Source organism: Onychomys torridus, chromosome 21, assembly GCF_903995425.1.
Source record: "Onychomys torridus chromosome 21, mOncTor1.1, whole genome shotgun sequence".
NCBI lineage: Eukaryota > Metazoa > Chordata > Mammalia > Rodentia > Cricetidae > Onychomys > Onychomys torridus.
The window spans coordinates 22,453,455-22,474,182 of NC_050463.1; the positions used below are offsets into that span (position 1 = coordinate 22,453,455).

At 41.0% G+C, this 20,728-nt stretch overlaps 1 protein-coding gene across 1 annotated transcript in view; it reads left to right on the forward strand.

Annotated features, from left to right (window-relative positions):
- Positions 1-20,728, forward strand: part of Slc8a1 (solute carrier family 8 member A1) — a 310,778-nt gene that overhangs the window by 3,124 nt on the left and 286,926 nt on the right. Inside the window, exon 2 of the mRNA XM_036170508.1 lies at positions 15,755-17,584. Coding sequence (XP_036026401.1) covers positions 15,786-17,584 — 1,799 coding nt within the window. The 5' untranslated portion in view covers positions 15,755-15,785. The remainder of the gene's footprint in view (positions 1-15,754; positions 17,585-20,728) is intronic.

Here is a 20,728-nt window from a genome sequence, read left to right on the forward strand (position 1 = left end):
ATGTCAGGTATTTTCTGACCCATTGGGATGGACTAGACTCGGGAAATGTGAGCTTTCAGCTTTTGCAAACCTTTGGGGCTTTGATTTAAAGGTAGGACTAGTCCAGTGGGGCCTCATTACATGCAGGAGGATTATTTTCCGTTCTCTCTCTCTCCCTCCTTTCTTCCCTCCCTCCCTTTTCCCCTCCTTCTGGCCAGCCTCCTCTTATCCTTTCTCTGCTTTTCCCTCTCTCTTTTGCCTCAGACTCTGGCCTTTCATGTGTATATGTGCATCATGTTGAAACTGAACTAAGCAAGGAATAGGCTCTCAGTATTTCTAACATGCAACTCAGACAGCCCATTTTCCGACTTGGAGACTTCTAGGGTAAGTGCTTATTGGTACACTTTCATCCAAGGGGCTCAGAATACAAATAGGGAGTGCCTTGATTCAACAGTCCTTGCTGCTCTCTCTTGCTGCCGACTTTGTTTTGAACCTGGCAGCCTTATGCTCACATTTGCAGCTATCCTTCTTTGGTCCTTCTCATCCACAGTATAACAAGGTAGATGAAGATTCAAATAAAACATTTTGACTCCACTTCCTGCCCAGTTTTCAAAGAAGGGAGGGAATATCCTGATGGACAGGTGAGGCAAGGGAATTTTTTCTGTGGTTGAGGGTCAACACATCATTTATAGCAAGTTGCCTGAGTCTGGTTAAAACAAACAAACAAACAAACAAACAGTCATAGGTTCAAAGCTTTTATCCATTGGCCAACACAGGATCTGAAATCCTTGGTGTGAAAGTCATTCACTTGAGTGAAGGTATTCTGTCAGACAGATCCCTCACAAAATACAGAGGTTTTGCCAGGCAAAGAAATACTCTGTATGAATCCTCACAGACCATGAGCATATGTTGATTTGTGAACCTGGGATGGTTTATGCAGTCAACTGGCAGAAAGTCTTAAGGACCTAGGATACAGGAAGACAAGGAGGAAGTGAAAGGGATCTAAAACTGGATTTATGCCCAGTGAATGCCATCTGAAGACTGTTCTGATGGGAAGTATAAGGAGCCCAGTACCCAGGAGCAGAACTTTTAAACAAAGGAATCAGTAACTTGAGTATCTGGAAGCAGGCAAACATGGATGCCCACACTAAGGTTTTGCGCTTAAGCAACCTTTGGATCATTTCTTGAAAAGTTAGCTTTTTTTTTCTTTTTAAGTCCTCTGAGAAATAGGCAAAATATTTTCTGCAGAGTAAATTGGTGGTCTTAAGATCCTGAAGGTGCTGTATTGTACCATTTTGAAGCATTCCCATTGATAACCTAGATGATAGTAGCCTGATGCCAATTCAGGTAAATAGTCACCTGCACATTCAAGAGATAACATCAGGGGCCATCTTAAAATCAAAGACAGAGTAGTCACTCTGCAGATCTCATGCCATTGCAGGAAAAGTCACAAATAACAACTTCTTTGTTGAATCTAATGTGAGATCCAGTCAAATAGCAATGCAGTGATTCAGCAACTTACATGAATCCAACCATGGCATTCATTGAGCACGAAGTGTATATAAGGCCCTGCACTAGGCTTTTCAGAACACACACATGGAAATGGGAGGTATTTCACATTTGTTGAGCAATGGTCATGTTAGGGTCTAGACAAGTTGCTATACATATGGACATATTTTTCTGATTTAATGCTTAAAAGTGACTTTCAATGAAGCATCGTTGCCTTAATTTAAAGATGAAGACTATGGCACAGTTGGATGACTTGGCCATGGGTGAATAAGAGACTGTACAAAAGCCATGCTCTGGACTTAGTGCTTCCTGTCATGATCTAGAACACCCATAGATGAAATGCCATGGTTAGTAAGGTAGGTTCTGAACTGCCAAAGAATGAAGTGCTTGGATGAGATGAACAGGAAAGAGAAGCTTGCCCTGTGACTTCCTCAAGGACAGGGCACTTGGGGTCACCCCCAAAGAAGGAAAGGAGTATAGGAAGCCAATAAGCCTAGGCATTTTGAACCATGTAAAGACTGTCCCAGACATTTGATGACAAGGACATCCATAGAACAATGTTATGAGCATCTCCATAGCTACTGATCTGCTCCCAGTCAGGGCCATGTATAGGAGCTGTAGAGTTAGGGCAAATCGTAACTTTATGGCACTGCCTAAATGCATTTTACATTTGAAAGCCACTTCCAACATGCTCTTGCAGCACAGCCTTGAAAGGCAGAGGCAAAGAGAAAGAGTAGGGCACCTGTCAACTCATTTCTTCTTTTACTTTTTGTTTGGTTTTAAAGATAAGCTCTCACTCTGGAGCCCAAGGAGGCTTTGAACTCCCCTGCCTCTGCCTCCAGATTTCTGGGATTATAGGTGTGACGCTGCACCAGATATTCCTGGAGACTACTCTAGGTTGATTCTGTTTCTTTATCTTCTATGGCTCTAACGCATTCTCTCTTGCACTATTCCAGCTTCTCCAAAATCCTTATTAATACACAGGACCCAGGACCACTCTTTGGTTGTGTTCATTTCCTCGTATAGAGTCTCCAAGGCTCGTAACAGGTTAAGGTCATTAGATTGCTTATTCATCTCCCAAAGGGACATTCGCTCTGTAGACCTTCACTAAAAGTGGATTCAGGGAGAGTTTGGAAAGGTACTGCCTCTCAAGAGTCTCATGCCTGCCCCCTTTCAAAATACCTTTCCTCTAATGGAGATGGTGACCACCCTGGAGCTGAAGTGTGTGTGTGTGTGTGTGTGTGTGTGTGTGTGTGTGTGTGTGTGTTGGACAAATTCAAGGGTTCTTTCCACATGCATCTTTTCCGTCTCCCTTTCGCAGAACATGCAGTTCTTTCAAGAGCTTCTTTTTCATCAGTTCTCTTGTTTAAGACCATCCTTGGCACTGGAAAACACATCAGGTGGCATGTAGTTTGGATTATTGTTGCCACGAATAACAAAATGTAAAGTACTTAACATGAAATTGCTCTAAGACAGAAAACAGAGGAAGTGGTACCCAGAAGTCACTCTCTCCAAGTCACGTCTCCTTTTCTTCCACTCTGACAATATAGAAGACCTTCCCAAATGGGGCTGTTTTCCAGCCTCAGGAATGCCTAGATATCTCACAAGGATTCTTCAGGGATGAAAGAGTGCTGAGCCATTGCTTTTTGTTTGGCAGTGTTGACTTTTCAACTGTGGGCCCCCTGTGTTCTCAGCCTACATGTCTCTGAGACCAGCAGATGTATTCACTCACACTTATAATGTCTGTTTGATTTCAGCATTTCTCTCAGCTCACTTTCCTCATCTAATTAAGAAGGGATGAAAACAATAATAATAGTAATAACAACAATAATGAGCCTATGGCTATATTAGCACTACAGTTCCTGGCATGCAAGTATTCTATAAAGATTTATCCATAACTTAAAAGATAAATAATGAGAGTCCTTGTTCCTACTGTGGCTGTTACATGCATGTGCTAAATGATGTAGAGTATTGCCATGGGAAGCTGGAACATAATGTACACTCAAGGATATTAACCTCAAAAGCTTTATATATTTGTTTCTACTCTTGTTTAAGATATTCTTGTATAATGATATAAATTTAAGTTTATTTTTGTTAGAACACACACTATATATGTTTCTACTCTTGTTTAAGTTATTGTACTTATGTAATGTAAATGTCTACCCCTTGAAAGTTATTATTACACACTCTTTAGGATAATTAAGAAATACAGGTGAGTAATTAGAAATCTGTAATAATAGAATTTGTAGTCATGTTAGGTATGTTTTCAAGGTCAAACAGAGATACAGTTTAGATAGATAGTTGGTCTTCAAATGCTTCAGAGACCTACAGAAATGGTACGTAAGATGTTTTAATAACACAAGGCTTTTCACGACAGTGAGATATGTCTGCTCCTGGCAGCACCATTCCACTTCAAAAAAGGATGGCAGGTATCAAAGAAGTATTTCATTCGTAGCAGTGTTAGCCACTGAGCAAGCAACTACCTTTGCCTTGACTGATGACAGTACCTTATTCAAACTGGAGAAGCAAGACACACACAAAAAAAGGTGACTGCCAAGCTTTGCCAAGACAAGGTAGCACAGTTCTTCAAAATTTCTGCTTCACAAAAAAGTCTGTCAGGTATTCTAGGCCCATAAGCTGAAGATGGATGCCCCTACATGGCAGAGGAACCTTGGATGACTGTCCAGGCAGCCAGCTGTCTTTTTTTATTCCTATAGTTTTGAAGTTATTTACTCTTCCCTTCCTGTTTGCTCAGGTAACATTTTTAACCTTCTTGGGTCTCTGATATGGATTGAAGACTAGATAGTTATAAACTTTTCCTTGTTAACAAATACAGAAAAAATGTATTTATATAACAGACGTAAGGCTTTATGTTGAAAACATAAAAGTTTAAGTTGTTTATCTACAAAGATGTTTTAAGGCCTAAAAAGATATTTTCAGGATGGCATTATAAGTTATGACAGAAAGTGGCTTAGGTATAAGACTTTGGACTCACTAAGATAGGATAGATAGTACAGTACTTTTCTCCAAAATTGCCAAGCACAAATGGACTGGACATTATAAATGCAATTCTTACTTGATGATTGTTATTATTGTATGTAGTTTACTGTATTAGAGTTAAAACCTTTCCTTTTTATTTAGACAAAGAGGGGAAATATTGTGGGATATTTGTACACTGTGTGAAGATGTATTTGCTGTGATTGGTGTAATAAAAAGTTGAATGGCTAACAGCTAGCTAAGAGGTGGGACTTCAGGGCAGAGAGAGGACTCTGGAAAGAAGCAGGTGGAGTTGCCAGCCAGACTTGGAGGAAGCAGACTGCACAGTACAAAGATAGGTAACAAGCCTTGTGGTAGAACGTAGATTATAGAAGCAGATTCATTTAAGTTATAAGAGCTAGTTGGGGGCAGGCCTAAGCTAAAGGCCAAGCTTTCATAGTTCATAATAAGTCTCCATGTCATTATTTGTAGGCTAATAGACCTGAAACATATGTGTGTGTTACTATATATGTATATTATATGTGTTTGTGTGTATTACTATTTTTAATAGTGATAAAAAATACTTTTGGTTTTGTGGACCATGAGGTCTGTCATAGTCATTCAATACTATTTCTCTGACAAGAAAGCCAACTCGGACAACACACACATAACGGAAGAGCAGTTTTCTTTAAGAAGTTATTTATAAACACCGACTCTGCCTATCTCATAAGTTCCCTTTGAAATGTGAAATATTTCTTTATTCCAGCTTTCAATCATCTACAAATGGGGAAACATTTCAATTTCATGGGCTTTATAAGACCAGGTGGCAGGCTGGGTTAGGCCCATTGGCCATGGATTGTCAATTCCTGACCTACAGAGCATGAGGGATATCAACACAGTATCAGTGAGCCCAGGACATCTTAGCAGTTGGTGTAGAGTTGGGAAAGATGGCCTAGAAATTAACAGGCTTTGTTTAGAGTCTAGTCTGTCACTTTTGTGGCATGTGATTTTGCAAAATCTTTGCAGTTTTCAGCCTGGGTTTTCTTACTGAGAAATGGAGAGTGAAGTTATTTAATGTTAAAGGGCTTTTCTGGGAAAAATACTAGTAGTAATAGTAAAGGAAATTTTTGTTTGTTTCTTTGTTTGTTTTTTGAGATAGGGTTTCTCTGTGTATCTTTGGAGCCTGTCTTAGAACTCTGTAGATCAGACTGGCCTCAGACTCACAGAGATCCACCTGCCTCTGCCTCCCGAGTGCTGGGATTAAAGGCGTGCACCACCACCGCCCAGCTTTAAAGAAAATTTTACAGAGAGAAATTTGGCTTTAAGGTTGGATCAGGGAAGTTAGGTATAAAAGTTAGAAAAAGAAAAAATATAATCCATAAATTGGTTCATTTAGTTTATTTTAATTATTATTACTATTTAGTAGTTTATCTGATGGTCAGAAAACAGCAGACCCAGAGAGGTGGACAGGTGCTGTGTTTTGAATGGCATTTTACCCCAAAATGTGGGATTAGAGTGTCTTAACTCCAAATTTTTATCATAATTCTCTGGGTTTTTTTGTTTGTTTGGTTTTGGTTTTTTGAGACAGGGTTTCTCTGTGTAGCTTTGTGCCTTTTCCTGGAACTCACTTAGTAGCTCAGGCTGGCCTCGAACTCACAGAGATCCACCTGGCTCTGCCTCCCAAGTGCTGGGATTAAAGGCGTGTGCCACCACCACCCAGCTCATAATTCTCTGTTTGTAACAGTTGAGTGGGCAAGAGTAAGAGAGCAGAAAGGGCTTGTCCAAAGGTCATCAGTGGGGCTGAATCTGGTATTCGTTTCTTGTAGTCCTTCATCACCAGTGAGTTCTCCATCCTCCCAACTCCCCAGAACACTGTGTCAGAAAGTGGTTAACTGCAGCAGGATAGCTCTGACTTCCAAGAGGGAAATTCTCATATAAACTAGAGAAACTGTCTTCAGTGTTTTCCAAACATGATCTCATGCCCCACGTATGATGGTAGGTCGGTGAGTAATGCCATTATCTGGAAGGGTAATGCCAAGAGGTCAAGCAGAAGTCTTGGCACTAAAGCATCTTGATTTGCCTGATTTCCTGTCGTTTTCCAAATTTCTAAATAACTCAAATGGTATTTCCTCAGGGAGCTTCACTAAAATCCAGGCCCCAGGGTTGTACTTCTATATGATTGTGTTTTTCTTAAAGAGAATTTGCCACAGCTAATGATTACAGTTTGAGGTGATAATTTAGAGTAACATCTGTTGCCTGTCTTTCAGTGAGGGCATGCATACATTCCGAGGGGAGAGAGATTGTATTCATCTAGTTTGTGGTTTTAGATCCAGTGAATTACACATTACCAGATGCCTTACAGATACCCAGTATTTGTTGGATGTATGTATGTATGGAAGGATGGACATTTGAGTGATGCACTACTCATTAACATCAATGAAATAATTCTTGTTTAAGCAAAGGCTTGAGAAGTAAGGTATTATCGTTATGAATCAAATGATTAAATGGCTAGCTGTTTTGCCTTGTTTTTCTTTTCTTTTTTCCTCCATTGACTTTCTCCTAACTTTCCTGGTATCTCCTCTCAGGGTTAGCTTCATGGCAGATCCTCACCTGTCACAAAAGGCAGCAGTGAAATAGCTTTCAACATCATTCCCAACATTAAAAACACAACCCTTCTACTGATGTTTAAACAAGTTTCCCAAGACAAACATGTTTGAAGGACACACACACACTGCATGTCCCATGTAACAGAGAGCATGTATGTTTCATAAACTGCTCAGGGATTTGTATTTTCCCAGAGGCCATCGACACTCCATTTATTTTGTTGAATAATAAGAGTTGACAAGTTCCTCTTTAAGCTCACTTCCCTCTTACATATGTACAGCTTCCATGTGGATCTGGGCATGGTTTTAGAGCCAAGCCCTGAACATTCTGTCAGGAGCTTTCCAAAACTGAGCACGGAATATTGACAAAAGAGCCACACACAGCATGTAGGCGCTTTATTTTAATGTATCATCTATACTATATTTTATATATTTCTTTTTGTTTTCTACTTCTGCCCTCCTCAGGAGCATCTGAGTTTCCCATGAATCATGACTTGGTACCAAACAGGGAAAAAAAAAAAAAAAACAAAAAAACAAAAAAACAAAAAACCTCACTTTCAATGATAAAGTCCATCTCCTAAGAAAGTATTTTACTTGGAGATGAAACGGGATATGTACATTAGATACACCAGACTCCATACATTTAACCAAAATTTTCTTTATTAAAAAAATGAATTGAAAAAAGGAGAAGAAGAAAGAAAAGCATTTTAAATGTTCTGGTATCATTTATCCTGAAATTGAATTTATATAGCCAAAACTCACAGTTCCAGAAGGCACAGTAGAAAGCAAGAAGATGAACTGCACAGGTCACATTAACTTTGGAGTTGAAGTAAAGAGTGGGGAAATAGGCAGGACCCATGAAACGCCTATAATCTAAAGAGCATAGATTTCTCCACTACTCAGATTCTTTCTAGGGTGCATGGTCTTGCATATTTCAACTTCTCCTTTAGGGTTAGCATCTGGAAACTTCCATTTTTCTTCCTGATTCTGGTCAGGTGTTGCTGTAATGTCTAGCAATCCCAGCCTTTTTCTGCTTACAGAGGCGGAACTAGTGTGAGGCAAGCTTATGAATTAGGTGCTTTGCAAATTACTCAGTGCCTTCCTTCATCTACCGCTTTGATGATTCCCCCATGACTGCCTCTTAGGCTCTATTTTCCCTCATCCTCTGGTCCTCCACCTCTTTGCCAACACAAAGGGCCTTCCTATTTTAATCCTGCCAGGGGTCAAGTCTGTCAGAGGCAAAGCCATGTGACACATTTTTTTTTTCCACACTAGCGTCGTCGGAATGATGTAGGAAGCACACAATTGCCCTCGGATATGCAGGCACTAGCTGGGCTTTTCCTTTTCTTCCCACCTGGTCTTTATTCCAGGTCTTTTCAAGGAACAGACCAAAATCACACAACTTTAAAACTGCCTGTGCCAGCAGGAACATTACAGTTATAGTACCCACCGTATGTCTGAGGATGGGGCCCGGGTACCTGTTTTTTCTTGTTTCTAGATGACTCTTGGCGAACTGAAGTTGAAGAGACCTAGATTTCTGCAGTTATTTCATAGCTCACGCTCCTTTGGGGTTACTCCTGCCGTGCTCTAGCGAGTTTTATTCTCCTTTGCTTATTCCTTCCTTTATGGACTATTCTTTCCTTTGAAGTTTGACCATGAGTGTGTTTGCCTGAAGTCGACATCAGGTGTCTTTCTTAATTGCTCTCCTCATTATTAATTCTTTTTATTAGTCCTGACTGTAAAGGCAGTGAATTTGTGAGCTGAGTTGAGATCCTTGAGAAAGTTTTAATTATTAATAATTAAGTATTACTCTGTTGTGACAAAATTCTGTCCCAGTTCCCACGATCTCCTTCTTCTCTATCAGTTTTCTCGTCTTCCTCTCTGCCAGACTTTGGGTTTCTCCCGAGCAAAGTAACAACACATGAGTTTGTCACATGTCTCTGGAATGATTTTGCTGATGACCCCCACCCCAAGTCACAAAACTCCACCTTAGCAGCAGATGGAGAGGCAGGAGACAGGGGTAAAAACCAGGAACACATGGAGATAAAGCAACCTGCGTACATGTAATCAGATGGAACAGAAGGATGCCTGAGGTGTTATTCTATGTGGAGTATCTAAATACAGAGATCTTTGTCCCCAAACAATGGGATTATTAACCTGTTGTAGAAAAAAAAAAAAAACTAGCAAACATCACTGCAATATAATGCCAAGTGCCTGGCTTAAAAAAAAAAAAAAAAATCCCCGTTACAGCAGCTGAGGCTGCATGACCTTTGGCAATGGACTAGTATAAAGTATGTGTTATACTGTTTTTAATTTGTACAATGAGAATGATAACACAAACCTCCTTGCACTATTGACAGAAAGCTCAGGGAGATGAAGAAAAGGTAACTGGGAGTGTGTGTGTGTGTGTGTGTGTGTGTGTGTGTGCGCGGCGCGCGCGCGCGCGCGTAGGGCATGTTAAGCCAGCGGTTTCAGCCTTTATTGCCATCATTGCCATAAGTGCATTTATGCCACCCTAACATGGGCTACACAGCCCAGGTGTAATGACTCTAAAGTCAGTCCTTACTGACCCCTTGTGGAGCCCCGATCATCAATCTGTCATTTATCTGAGTCCTTCTCTGTTGTCTGTTAGAACCCTTTCTTTCTTCCTCCCTCCCTCCTTCCCTCCCTCCCCCTTCCTCCTCCCTCCCTCCCTCCCTCCCTCCCTCCCTCTCTCTCTCTCTCTCTCTCTCTCTCTCTCTCTCTTTATTTATTTCTCAGTATCTCCTTCCTTCCCACATGTTCATGTTAGCATGCAGAGGTAACATATTTAGATTTGATTTTTCTCCCCCTTTTCTGGGATGTCTAGCCTGGCGAGTGTTGGTGGAGGTGTGATCATACATTTTTTACTTATATTGAAAGGAGAGGAAATAGATGCATTCTTTATAAGTATGTTCACAGTGTCCGATGCCCTCAACAGAGCAGACTGAGTCAGCAAACCAGAGGTGGGATAGGAAAACCCCAAACCACCCTGTAACCTCAGGCTAGGGGAGAAGCCTGGGCCCCAGACCCTACCGGCTTTTCCAGCTTGGGATTCTTTGCCATGAGCCTGGACAGCTGATTTCCTCTCTTCTGGCTGACACTGGTTGTTGGCTTTTCATCCGGCAGCTGACCTCTACTTATTGAATGCACATCCATTTCACACAGTGAATATTTCTAAGTGCAGGTGCCCAGGCCCGATTTCCAGATTCTGATACAGCATGAGAGATTTGCTGAATCAGCACATGACCCTCTGAGAATCGTTTTACTCAGCCAGTAAATATGATCTGTGTATCTTCTGTGCACCAATCATGGCTCTGGGACCTGGGGAAGAATCGCTTCTTTCTTTGTGGTAGAGGCTCTTTACCTTGGCAGTAAAATGAAAAAATAAGCAAATAAAAAGAAGAAACAAAAATCTCTGGTCCTGTAAGGTTTAGGTCTAATAGAATAAATAGAACCACTGAATAAATAATTTAGTATGTAAAAGTAGTAAGTGCTATGGACAGAAACAGAGAGAAGGACTAGTGGGAGGCACACGTGCCTTTTCCATAATGTCTGCACTTGCTTCAATCTTAAATCTCTCTTCCTCTTCCCCTTTTGGGGACTGCATTGCCTAACCCTTACCCCAGTTGCTTCCTTTGCTGGGCAATTTAAGTGGGTGTTTGCTGACACGAGACAGGATTCTGACTCTGGTTTTATTAGTTCAAGGAGAACGTCATGAGCCCCTCATCTGACCTCTGACAGCCTGCCTCTTTCAAACAAAACCTCCAATTTATCCATTATCCATCAGCAGAGATCAAACACTGCCTGCTCTATTTGATGTGTGTGTGTGTGTGTGTGTGTGTGTGTGTGTGTGTGTGTGTGTTGTGATGGTGTGAATGCACAGGAGTGACTGGGGAGAGTGAGTCCTTTCCTGAAGTCTGGCTGTGGTCTGAGGGAGTGTGGAACCAGGTACTGTAATTAGCATCCTAGATGGAATGGTAAGATCCAAAGAGCCTTCATCCTTTGCTGTTCTCTCTTTATTTAGAGGAGCTCTGATGTCCATGCATCCGCTGTAGATAAAGGTTTGCATTTGCTTTACTGTTGCCTTAGAAATAGATTAATTGCTTAGCTTTGAAGAGGTCAGTCAGCAAGAACACCATGGAAGGGAATTCCAGGTCCCTAAGAAAGCAAGAAGCAAGTCAAGGCGTTCCTTGGAATAACACCAACTGCCAGTCAACAGAATGTGATTAGGCCATCTAGTGAGCTGGGCTGGTGGGAATCCAGCATCTTCTTTTCTTCTGGGTCAGGTACTCTTTGACAGTCAAAACTGGCTACAGCCTCCAAAGGGAATAAGTACCCCGCTTATCTTTGCGGTAGAGGCTCGTTACCTTGCCAGCTCGATGAGCATCCATTTGCTCGTGTTTCTGTCGATTCCACCTGTAACTCTTCTCCTTTTCTATATGTGACTGGCTTACCTGCACCTGGTTGATGCTTTACCATCATCAGTCACTACCATTCAGCTCTGTAACCTGTATGTGATACTGGTATTTTGTTTTAACTTAAAATAGACAATATAGAGAAAATAATCCAGATATTCTTCACATAATACTAAGAACAATTTTGGATGGTGGAATGGATGTTTCTAAGTGACCCTTGGCTATAGTTGATCTGGATCCATCCTAACCAACCTACGCTTGCGCTAGTATTCAGTAGATTGAGCAAGAATATAAGACAGTCTGGAGGGAAACGAGATTTATATTTGCTTTTCTGTGGCCTTAGATTATCTGCCTGCTCAGTTTCTATGGAAGCATCTTCAATGGGTATGTCAGGAGGATGAAACAGAAGTAGTTACATGATGAAGAAAAAGACCCCGGATGGAGGAAGACAAAAGGGACCAGAAAGGAACTGCCTCCTATATAACACCTATTCATATCCTAATGAGTATTTGCATTTGGTATTAATTTAATGGAGACAGAAACTTAAGTCCAGAGAGCTCTTTCCAGCTGCATCACTGCCAATGAGTTACATCAGTGTTTTGTAGCCGCCGCCGATTTCACAGATTATTGCAACTGTCCCCTTTTGAAAATCACTGTGATGTTTTTAGGTCACCTCCGAAGCCCCTCACTGCCCCTCCTCTCTGTCTTTGCTGATGTGGATCATGATGATGGATTCGTACAGCCCCACCTGCCTTTCTACATCCCTTAGCCTTCTGGCTAAGAACAGCGTCAGACAGATAGGGGCTGCAGCAAGGATGGCAGGCAGAGCATTTTGTTGGCGGACCTGAGATTGCCCTGACAGTGTACACAGGAAGTGGTTGCCAGGCAATTGCTTAAAGGCTAGGCCGTGCAGGGCAGCTGTCTCTAGGAACATGCCAGCTCTTGTGCTGTCCTTGACACTGGTCTGCTTCAGTGTCTAATCCATAGGAGGAAAATCCAGGCTGCTGGGAACCTTCCAGCTGACTGATGCTAATTCAGTCCTCCTTACTCCAAGGGGCTTTCTGCAGGGCTAGTTCAAGCAGAAATACAACTGTTGTCAACTAGTGCTTTATCTACTATCAAGGAGAAGATAATGACATATATTCCTCTTTGAACCAGATCTGGGTTTAATCTTCATTCAAGAGTTCACTATGTATGACTTTCACCAAGTACTAACCTGCCTATGCCTCAGTTAACTCGTTCTGCAATAGAGTTATATTTTCCATATGGAGTTAACCTGACTAAGCTTCATTTAGCCCATTTTAACATAGGGCTATTGTCAGGGTACCAAAAAGTTCCAGAGGGGTGCTAGTTACCTAGGTCATCATGGAAACCTTAACACTAGGAGGGTGTAACACAGAAGTGGTTTTTGTAACTATTATTAATAATTGATACATATAAATAACTTAGCATGATGTTTACAACAGTGTTTATATATGGAAAGTCTTAGTCTTAGGAAGTGGTCCGTGAGTTGCTACTGTGCTTTTAAAAATATGAAGCTCAGTAGGAAAAAATGGCTAGTCTGGGGCACAGAAAACAGTCTGTAATAGCTCAGAGATAAGACAGTGTTGTCTTTTCAGCAAGCAGGAAAAACTACATCCTGGAACTCAGAGAGATCAGATCTTAAAAGGTCTTCAACAGACCCTAGGCATTTAGTCACTGACCACAGGGAAATAAGCAAGGGAAAACCAATAAGGAATTTTAAGGAGGTTGAGAATATTTTCTTGGCTTTGTAGAAGTTCATACTGATAGAAGTATGGAAAGTGGAGTGCTGAATTTGCCTGTAATTTGGAGAGGATCTATTTCCATTCCTATCAAGGCCAATACCTCCATACTCTAGAGTCCTATCTGTCTGATTCACTGCTTTCACCCCACTGGCATCTCTATGGTTCTAGACACACTGAGCAAAGTATTGTCATTATTAGGATCTTTACCATTTGAAGGTGGCTGGAATCCTCCTCAGATAGGTATCTACAAGGCTTGATCTCTTTCCTCCCTTTGGACTTTGCTCAAATATTACCTCCTCTTTGATCCCCTAATATAAAACCAGGCATGCCTTTTGTGTCTACACATCAGTACACAAGTAGCCTGTCCTTAAATTCATTCTTCTCTGCTCCACTGTGACACATTTTAATAGAATAGCCCGTATTTGTTTTTTGGGTTTTTTTTTTTAATTTCTTTGTTCACTCTGCATTAGAAAATGAATGAATGACGATGGAGATTCGTGGTTTAGTCTCTGGTGAACCCTCAGGACAGAAAGAAGAAGTGATTGTGAAATTCATATTAAACAAATGTTTGTGGCCTAGGTGGATCCACAAGTTGCAATTAGATCTTCCCCTCCTCTTGCTAGCTGGTTGAATGTCGCTTTGTTGTAGGTAGGCAAAGATTCTGCAATCCACACAAGATCTGCAATGACTAAACAGATGGACAGACTGATTTAGATGTCTGATGTCATAGCCAGGTCTTCTTCAGTGTGGAAGAAATGTTTAAAAAAAAACAACAACAACAAAAAACAAACAAACAAACAAACAAAAAACAACCTCTCATCAATTATGTGCTAGAAGGGACTCCTGGCTATAGAAGGATCCAAGGGGTCTGCTCTCATGCTGGGCAAGGGGTTCTCTTGGGCCTTGCTGTGGTTTTCTTCACCAGCCATCCATAACACACAGGGGTCAGAAAACATAGGCCAAAGGGGAGTGGCTTACAGCTGGATTGGAACAGTGAGGATATCTGACTTTTAAGTTTCCACAGGTGACACCGACTTCTCTGACTAGGACTTCTACCCATGCTTTGTGAATGTCATAAATGGTCCTTCCCTGAGCCATTCCAGATGACTGTTAGAGACCTCCTCTTGCATCTACCCCAAATCCCAGGCCCTGGAGGCAGAGATGATACCGGTTTCAGTTTTGTATGAGCCAGTGGGTGAATTTAGGACCTTGGTGGCCCAGCTGACAACTTCACTTTTACCGTTCTTTGTCTTGCTCAGTGACTTGTTGCCACCTCCTTAAGTGCCAAGAGCTCTTCATCATCTGTATACTTTGTGGCCACAGTTGTTAGGCTACGTGAGCTAATTTAGGTGGAATCACTACTCCTGCATTTATTTATTTATTTATTTATTTATTTATTTATTTATTTATTTATTTCTCTCTCTCTGTCTCTCTCCCCCTCTTTCTTTCTTTCTTTTCTTTCTTTCTTTCTTTCTTTCTTTCTTTCTTTCTTTCTTTCTTTCTTTCTGTCACTGAGCCAGTTACAGAATGAATGTGTATTTTGGAATGACCATGGAAAGTATGACATTGACACTGAGAAGGAACATTTTGTGGCTGATCCACAGCCTTCCAGGCTCTTCCACACAGCTCAGTCCAGGCCTGGTTATCTCCTGTCCCTGTTGTACAATGCTGGCTTCTTCCAGAGCAGGCTGTATATCAGATGTGGAGAGCTGTGCGTGAAAAGCCATGTGGTCATCTGACAATCTACCAATCTACTGCTTGCTGAAATTGAGGGGAAAGGGTGCTCTAATGAAAGCATGCTTGTAAAAACTGTACCTAAAATGTGGGAATACTGAATTTTCAGCGGAATATTTTCTCTCGAAAGAACAAATACTTTTGAATTTTGATTGCCAGCAAGCTTGAAGATTTCTGTTTCCAAGGAAGCTTGGAGCAGTGGGATGTGATTTTACAAAACACAATAAAGGTGTACTCCAAAATTTAAGATAATCAACATGCCTTGTAGTCAGAGGATTTTTTTTTCAGAATCTGAGTTTCAAGGTGTGAATCTTAATAAGGTGATTTTGTCAATGAAATACTTTCCAAAGATAATGTACTAACTCAAATTTAAAAGAAAATCCACTTTAGCAACAAGGAAGAAATTACTTAATGTTTCAAAAGTTTTGCTTTTGGTTTATTGTTGGCTGTTAGTATGCACCGGTGTGTGCTCAATAGAGCTGCACTGTAATGGGACTTGTCATTTGGGGAAGTTAATTGTGTGTTTTGCTTGGTGAATGGGACTATACATAGAAAATCCACAAACAGAGAGATTGAACTGTAAATTTTACAGAAGAGTGTTTAGTCACTGGTGGATTCTTAGAATAATGACTCCCCAGAGATTTTGTGATGGCCAAACATATACTAATACAAACAAGGTATTAATGATGATTAGGTATTAATTATGTGATTTCTTGTCATCCTCCTCCCACCCCCCTTTTTGTACTGTTAGGTTGGAACATTTGGAAGTCACATTGTACAACATGCTGCGATTACATCTCTCTCCGACTGTTTCAATGGGCTTTCGTCTGGTAACTATGGTGGCTCTCTTGTTTTCCCATGTTGACCATATAACTGCGGAGTCAGAGTCGGAAACAGGAGGAAATGAAACCACTGAATGTACTGGCTCCTATTACTGTAAGAAAGGGGTGATTCTGCCCATTTGGGAGCCCCAAGACCCATCTTTTGGGGATAAAATTGCTAGAGCAACTGTGTATTTTGTGGCCATGGTCTACATGTTTCTCGGAGTTTCTATCATTGCCGACCGATTCATGTCCTCTATAGAAGTCATCACATCTCAAGAAAAGGAAATAACCATAAAGAAACCCAATGGAGAGACCTCCAAGACTACAGTAAGGATCTGGAATGAGACCGTGTCAAACCTGACCTTGATGGCTCTGGGATCTTCTGCTCCCGAGATTCTCCTGTCAGTCATTGAAGTTTGTGGCCATAACTTCACAGCGGGGGACCTTGGTCCCAGCACCATTGTGGGAAGTGCTGCCTTCAACATGTTCATCATCATTGCACTTTGTGTTTACGTGGTCCCTGATGGAGAGACAAGGAAGATTAAGCATTTGCGTGTGTTCTTTGTGACAGCAGCCTGGAGCATCTTCGCCTATACCTGGCTTTATATAATTCTGTCGGTCATCTCTCCTGGTGTTGTGGAGGTCTGGGAAGGGTTACTTACATTCTTCTTCTTTCCCATCTGTGTTGTGTTCGCTTGGGTAGCAGACAGGCGGCTTCTCTTTTACAAGTATGTCTACAAGCGATACAGGGCTGGCAAGCAGAGAGGGATGATTATTGAACATGAAGGAGACAGACCAGCTTCCAAAACTGAAATTGAAATGGATGGGAAAGTGGTCAACTCTCATGTTGACAATTTCTTAGATGGTGCACTAGTCTTGGAAGTCGATGAGAGGGACCAAGATGATGAGGAAGCAAGGCGTGAGATGGCAAGGATTCTGAAGGAACTTAAGCAGAAGCATCCAGAGAAAGAAATTGAACAATTAATAGAATTAGCCAACTACCAAGTCTTAAGTCAGCAGCAAAAAAGCCGAGCATTTTACCGGATTCAAGCTACGCGCCTGATGACTGGAGCTGGCAACATTTTGAAGAGGCATGCAGCTGACCAAGCAAGGAAGGCTGTCAGCATGCATGAGGTCAACACAGAAGGATCTGAAAATGACCCAGTCAGCAAGGTCTGCTTTGAACAAGGGACATACCAATGTCTAGAGAACTGTGGTACTGTGGCTCTCACCATTATCCGCAGAGGGGGTGACTTGACCAATACTGTGTTAGTTGACTTCAGAACAGAAGATGGTACAGCCAATGCTGGGTCTGATTATGAATTCACTGAAGGGACTGTGGTCTTCAAACCTGGGGAGACCCAGAAGGAGATCAGAGTCGGCATTATTGATGATGACATCTTTGAAGAGGATGAAAACTTCCTTGTGCATCTGAGCAATGTCAGAGTCTCTTCTGAAGCTTCAGAAGATGGCATACTGGAAGCCAATCATATTTCTTCCCTTGCTTGTCTTGGGTCACCCTGCACGGCAACTGTAACCATTTTTGATGATGACCATGCAGGCATCTTTACATTTGAGGAACCAGTGACTCACGTGAGTGAGAGCATTGGCATCATGGAGGTGAAGGTTTTGAGAACATCTGGAGCACGAGGAAATGTTATCGTTCCCTATAAAACCATTGAAGGGACGGCCCGAGGTGGAGGAGAGGACTTTGAGGACACCTGTGGAGAGCTCGAATTCCAGAACGATGAAATTGTGTAAGTTACTTATATGTGTGTGTGTGTGTGTGTGTGTGTGTGTGTGTGTGTGTGTAAGTAAATAGTTTTATAAATGTGAGCATCCATTGTTTTAACAAATGGAATTCAAGGAACCATAGTTTATTAAGTAATAGTACTTTCAAAATAACAGATCTCTCATAGGTGTTTCTTTTCAATATGCACAATACATAAGATTTTAATTTCATTTTCTTACTTTTGCTCTTTTACATATTTTGAATACATTGTAGAGCATGATAAAATGTTTAATACAACTTAGTAGATTACTTAAGATGGGTTGAAATTTTTTATTCTGTTATGAATCCTGTAGAGGACATATGTGTATATATAGCACATAGATCCCGAAAACAGATGTGTTTAATACATCACAAATCTTGCTAATTCCATTGCTGTGTACAAATCTGGAAAAGACCAAAAATGAAACACCTCTGAGAATATCTCAGCTACCAGGGTTGACTGAATGTTTCTATAACTTTTATTCGATATTGTGTATGATAACGCATCTGTGTGTGATACTTGTAGGCTAATGTTGAATTATGATGTATGATCAGATCTGCTTCTTCAAGGGGATTCCAATTTACTTATTTATTTCCTAATCTGGATTTATTTTATGTGATTATGCAAACCTTTTTACCCTAGTGATACACAACAGAGACAGAAATAAGATCCCTCCCAAGCGTTCTCCTAGATGAGGAGTGGAACAGAGACGAAGAGGTGAAAACGATTTGACTCTTTCCTCTTCCTTATTAATGCTTTACCTTGTCATGCTGCCTTCCTGTAACACTGAGTAGCCAATTATTAAGTGATTGCTCTATCAAGAGCATGGTCTCCTGCCTAGCAGTTTTGTATTCAGCCTTCCAGAGTAAACTGTGAAGAGAAGAGAATTAAAAATGAAAGAAGGGAGCACAAAAGAGAGGACATGGTAGCATCTACAGTACATCCAAGGACCTTATATTGAATATCAATGTTGATTGAGGCATTGGCAATTTAGGAAACTAAGGAAAGAAAAATATGTTCCCTGCAGTGAATTCTAAAACTGGTTCAAGTTTGTGCTACCAGCAGGTAAGGTATTCGAACAGTGAGTGTGTGTTCACTAAGAACGACATTCCTACTACAGAGTCTGCAAAAAAAGAAAACAAAAGTATGGGGATGGGTAGAGGGGGTAGATTTCCCTTGTAGGGCTTTCTGGGGTCCTTAGGTTTCTTTGATGTACAATAGAAATGAGTGGTCCTTGAATTCAATGACACATTGAAATTAAAGAAATGAGGGGTTATGCTCATCATCTTGTAGTATATGGAGGTGGGCGGTGTTTGAATTAGTATCTATTTTATGTTGTTAAGATTCTACATACTAAGTTATATTTTATTGGCAAATGCATTTTATAGAAATAGATTATGGTAGCAAATTGGTATCTTATACACTCAAGAAAAGCCTCTTCCAGAGACTTGTATCGACCATGATCATGTCCACATTAGCCCACATCTGCTTTATGTTTCCACTTGCTGTTTCTCCCCTACTGAATTTTCTAATAACTTCAGTTCTGGACAGCACTTGTAATCCCTGTAGAATTTTAATGAACTCCAAAGGTAACCCTTAACTGTGCCAAAGCTGGTGAGTGTTTTGTCCATTTATTTGACACAAGATGCTCTCTCTTAAGGGAAAAGAATTAGGAGAAAGTGTCTTTCTCCATGCTTTCTGGAGTTAAGCTTGCCCCAGTGACTCTGATACCTGAAGTTTTTACCAAGCCATAGGTGAGCAATCTTTGGGTCGGTGGCAGAAGTAGAAGAAGGTCTCAAAAGTTCTGACTGACAGTGACTGGATAGAATAATATTCTGCCAAGCTTCACTGAAAACGTTCATTCAGTTCAATTGATTTTATTCTTGCTAAGGCAGGACTATGCCAAACTCCATCTTTACAAATAGATGTTTCCTTTGAAAATTTGGAAGAACTGGTGGAACTGGTGAACCTTCATAAGAATTGGTACCTTGTGTGTGTGTGTGTGTGTGTGTGTGTGTGTGTGTGTGTGTGTGTACGCATATGCACTTGTGTGTGTGGAGGACAGAGGCCAACCATGGGTGTCAGTCTTCAGAAGCATTCTATCTAGTTTTCTGAGACAGTCTTTCACTCATCTTTGGTTCACTGGGTAAGGTACTCTTAGATCAGTTGGATGGACAGGACAGCAAGCATGTGCCCACGGATCCACCTGTCTCCACTTCCTAGGTGCTCTGTTCACACCCAGCTGAAATTTTTACTGAGTGCTAAGAATCAGATTCAGGTCCCAAGGGGCCTGCATATCTCTCTCTCTCTCTCTCTCTCTCTCTCTCTCTCTCTCTCTCTCTCTCTCTCTCTCTGCAGTTCCTCGATTTTTAGGCATCAACCACTAGTGTATAAAATTCTTACTGGATTATATTATTTATAGTGAAAGGAGAAATGTTAAAAATAGAAAGGCATTTTTTTATAAGTAGAATGAAAGTATGGCCCTACATTCCAAGCATTTTAATCTTAAAAAGGTTTTAGCTTGACTTTGTAGCATTTCATTGCTACCAGGAATTTGCAGGTGCTGAGTAGGCATGTTGGCTCCACACATCCCTTTGTGTGACTAAGACTTAGCCTCAAGCTAAGCACCAAGAACTTAAATGAAACATAGAAAATAAAAGCATTACTAAATATCTGTAGCTGTGCTGGCTTCCCAGCAGTTTAGAAATATTAGTATTTTCTTGTCTTCTTTTTGTAATGGATCTCCTTTCCTTAAGACGATGTTCTCCAAAGCTAGGTACACATGTCAGATCAAGAGTAAAGGGACTTTCTCATCATGTCATGGAGTTGGATGTGTGCACTCAACCTAGGTTGTTGTTAAGGGTGAGTTACTTGCTTATGCAATTGCAAACCTGGTTTTGAGAGATGGCTTCCTTTTAAACCTACAGTACACAGACGGGACTGTTGACACAAGGGAGTTTCATTGAGTACTTTGAAAAATGTTTTTTGTTTGTTTAATGCTGTGCACAAAGCCTGAATTTATTATTCTTTCCAAGGCACCATAAAGAGATTCATAGCAAAGGTTAGACTTAAAGGTTATCTAATTTCATGGGTCCATTAACCATGGTTGAAATAGGGTCCAAGCTGATC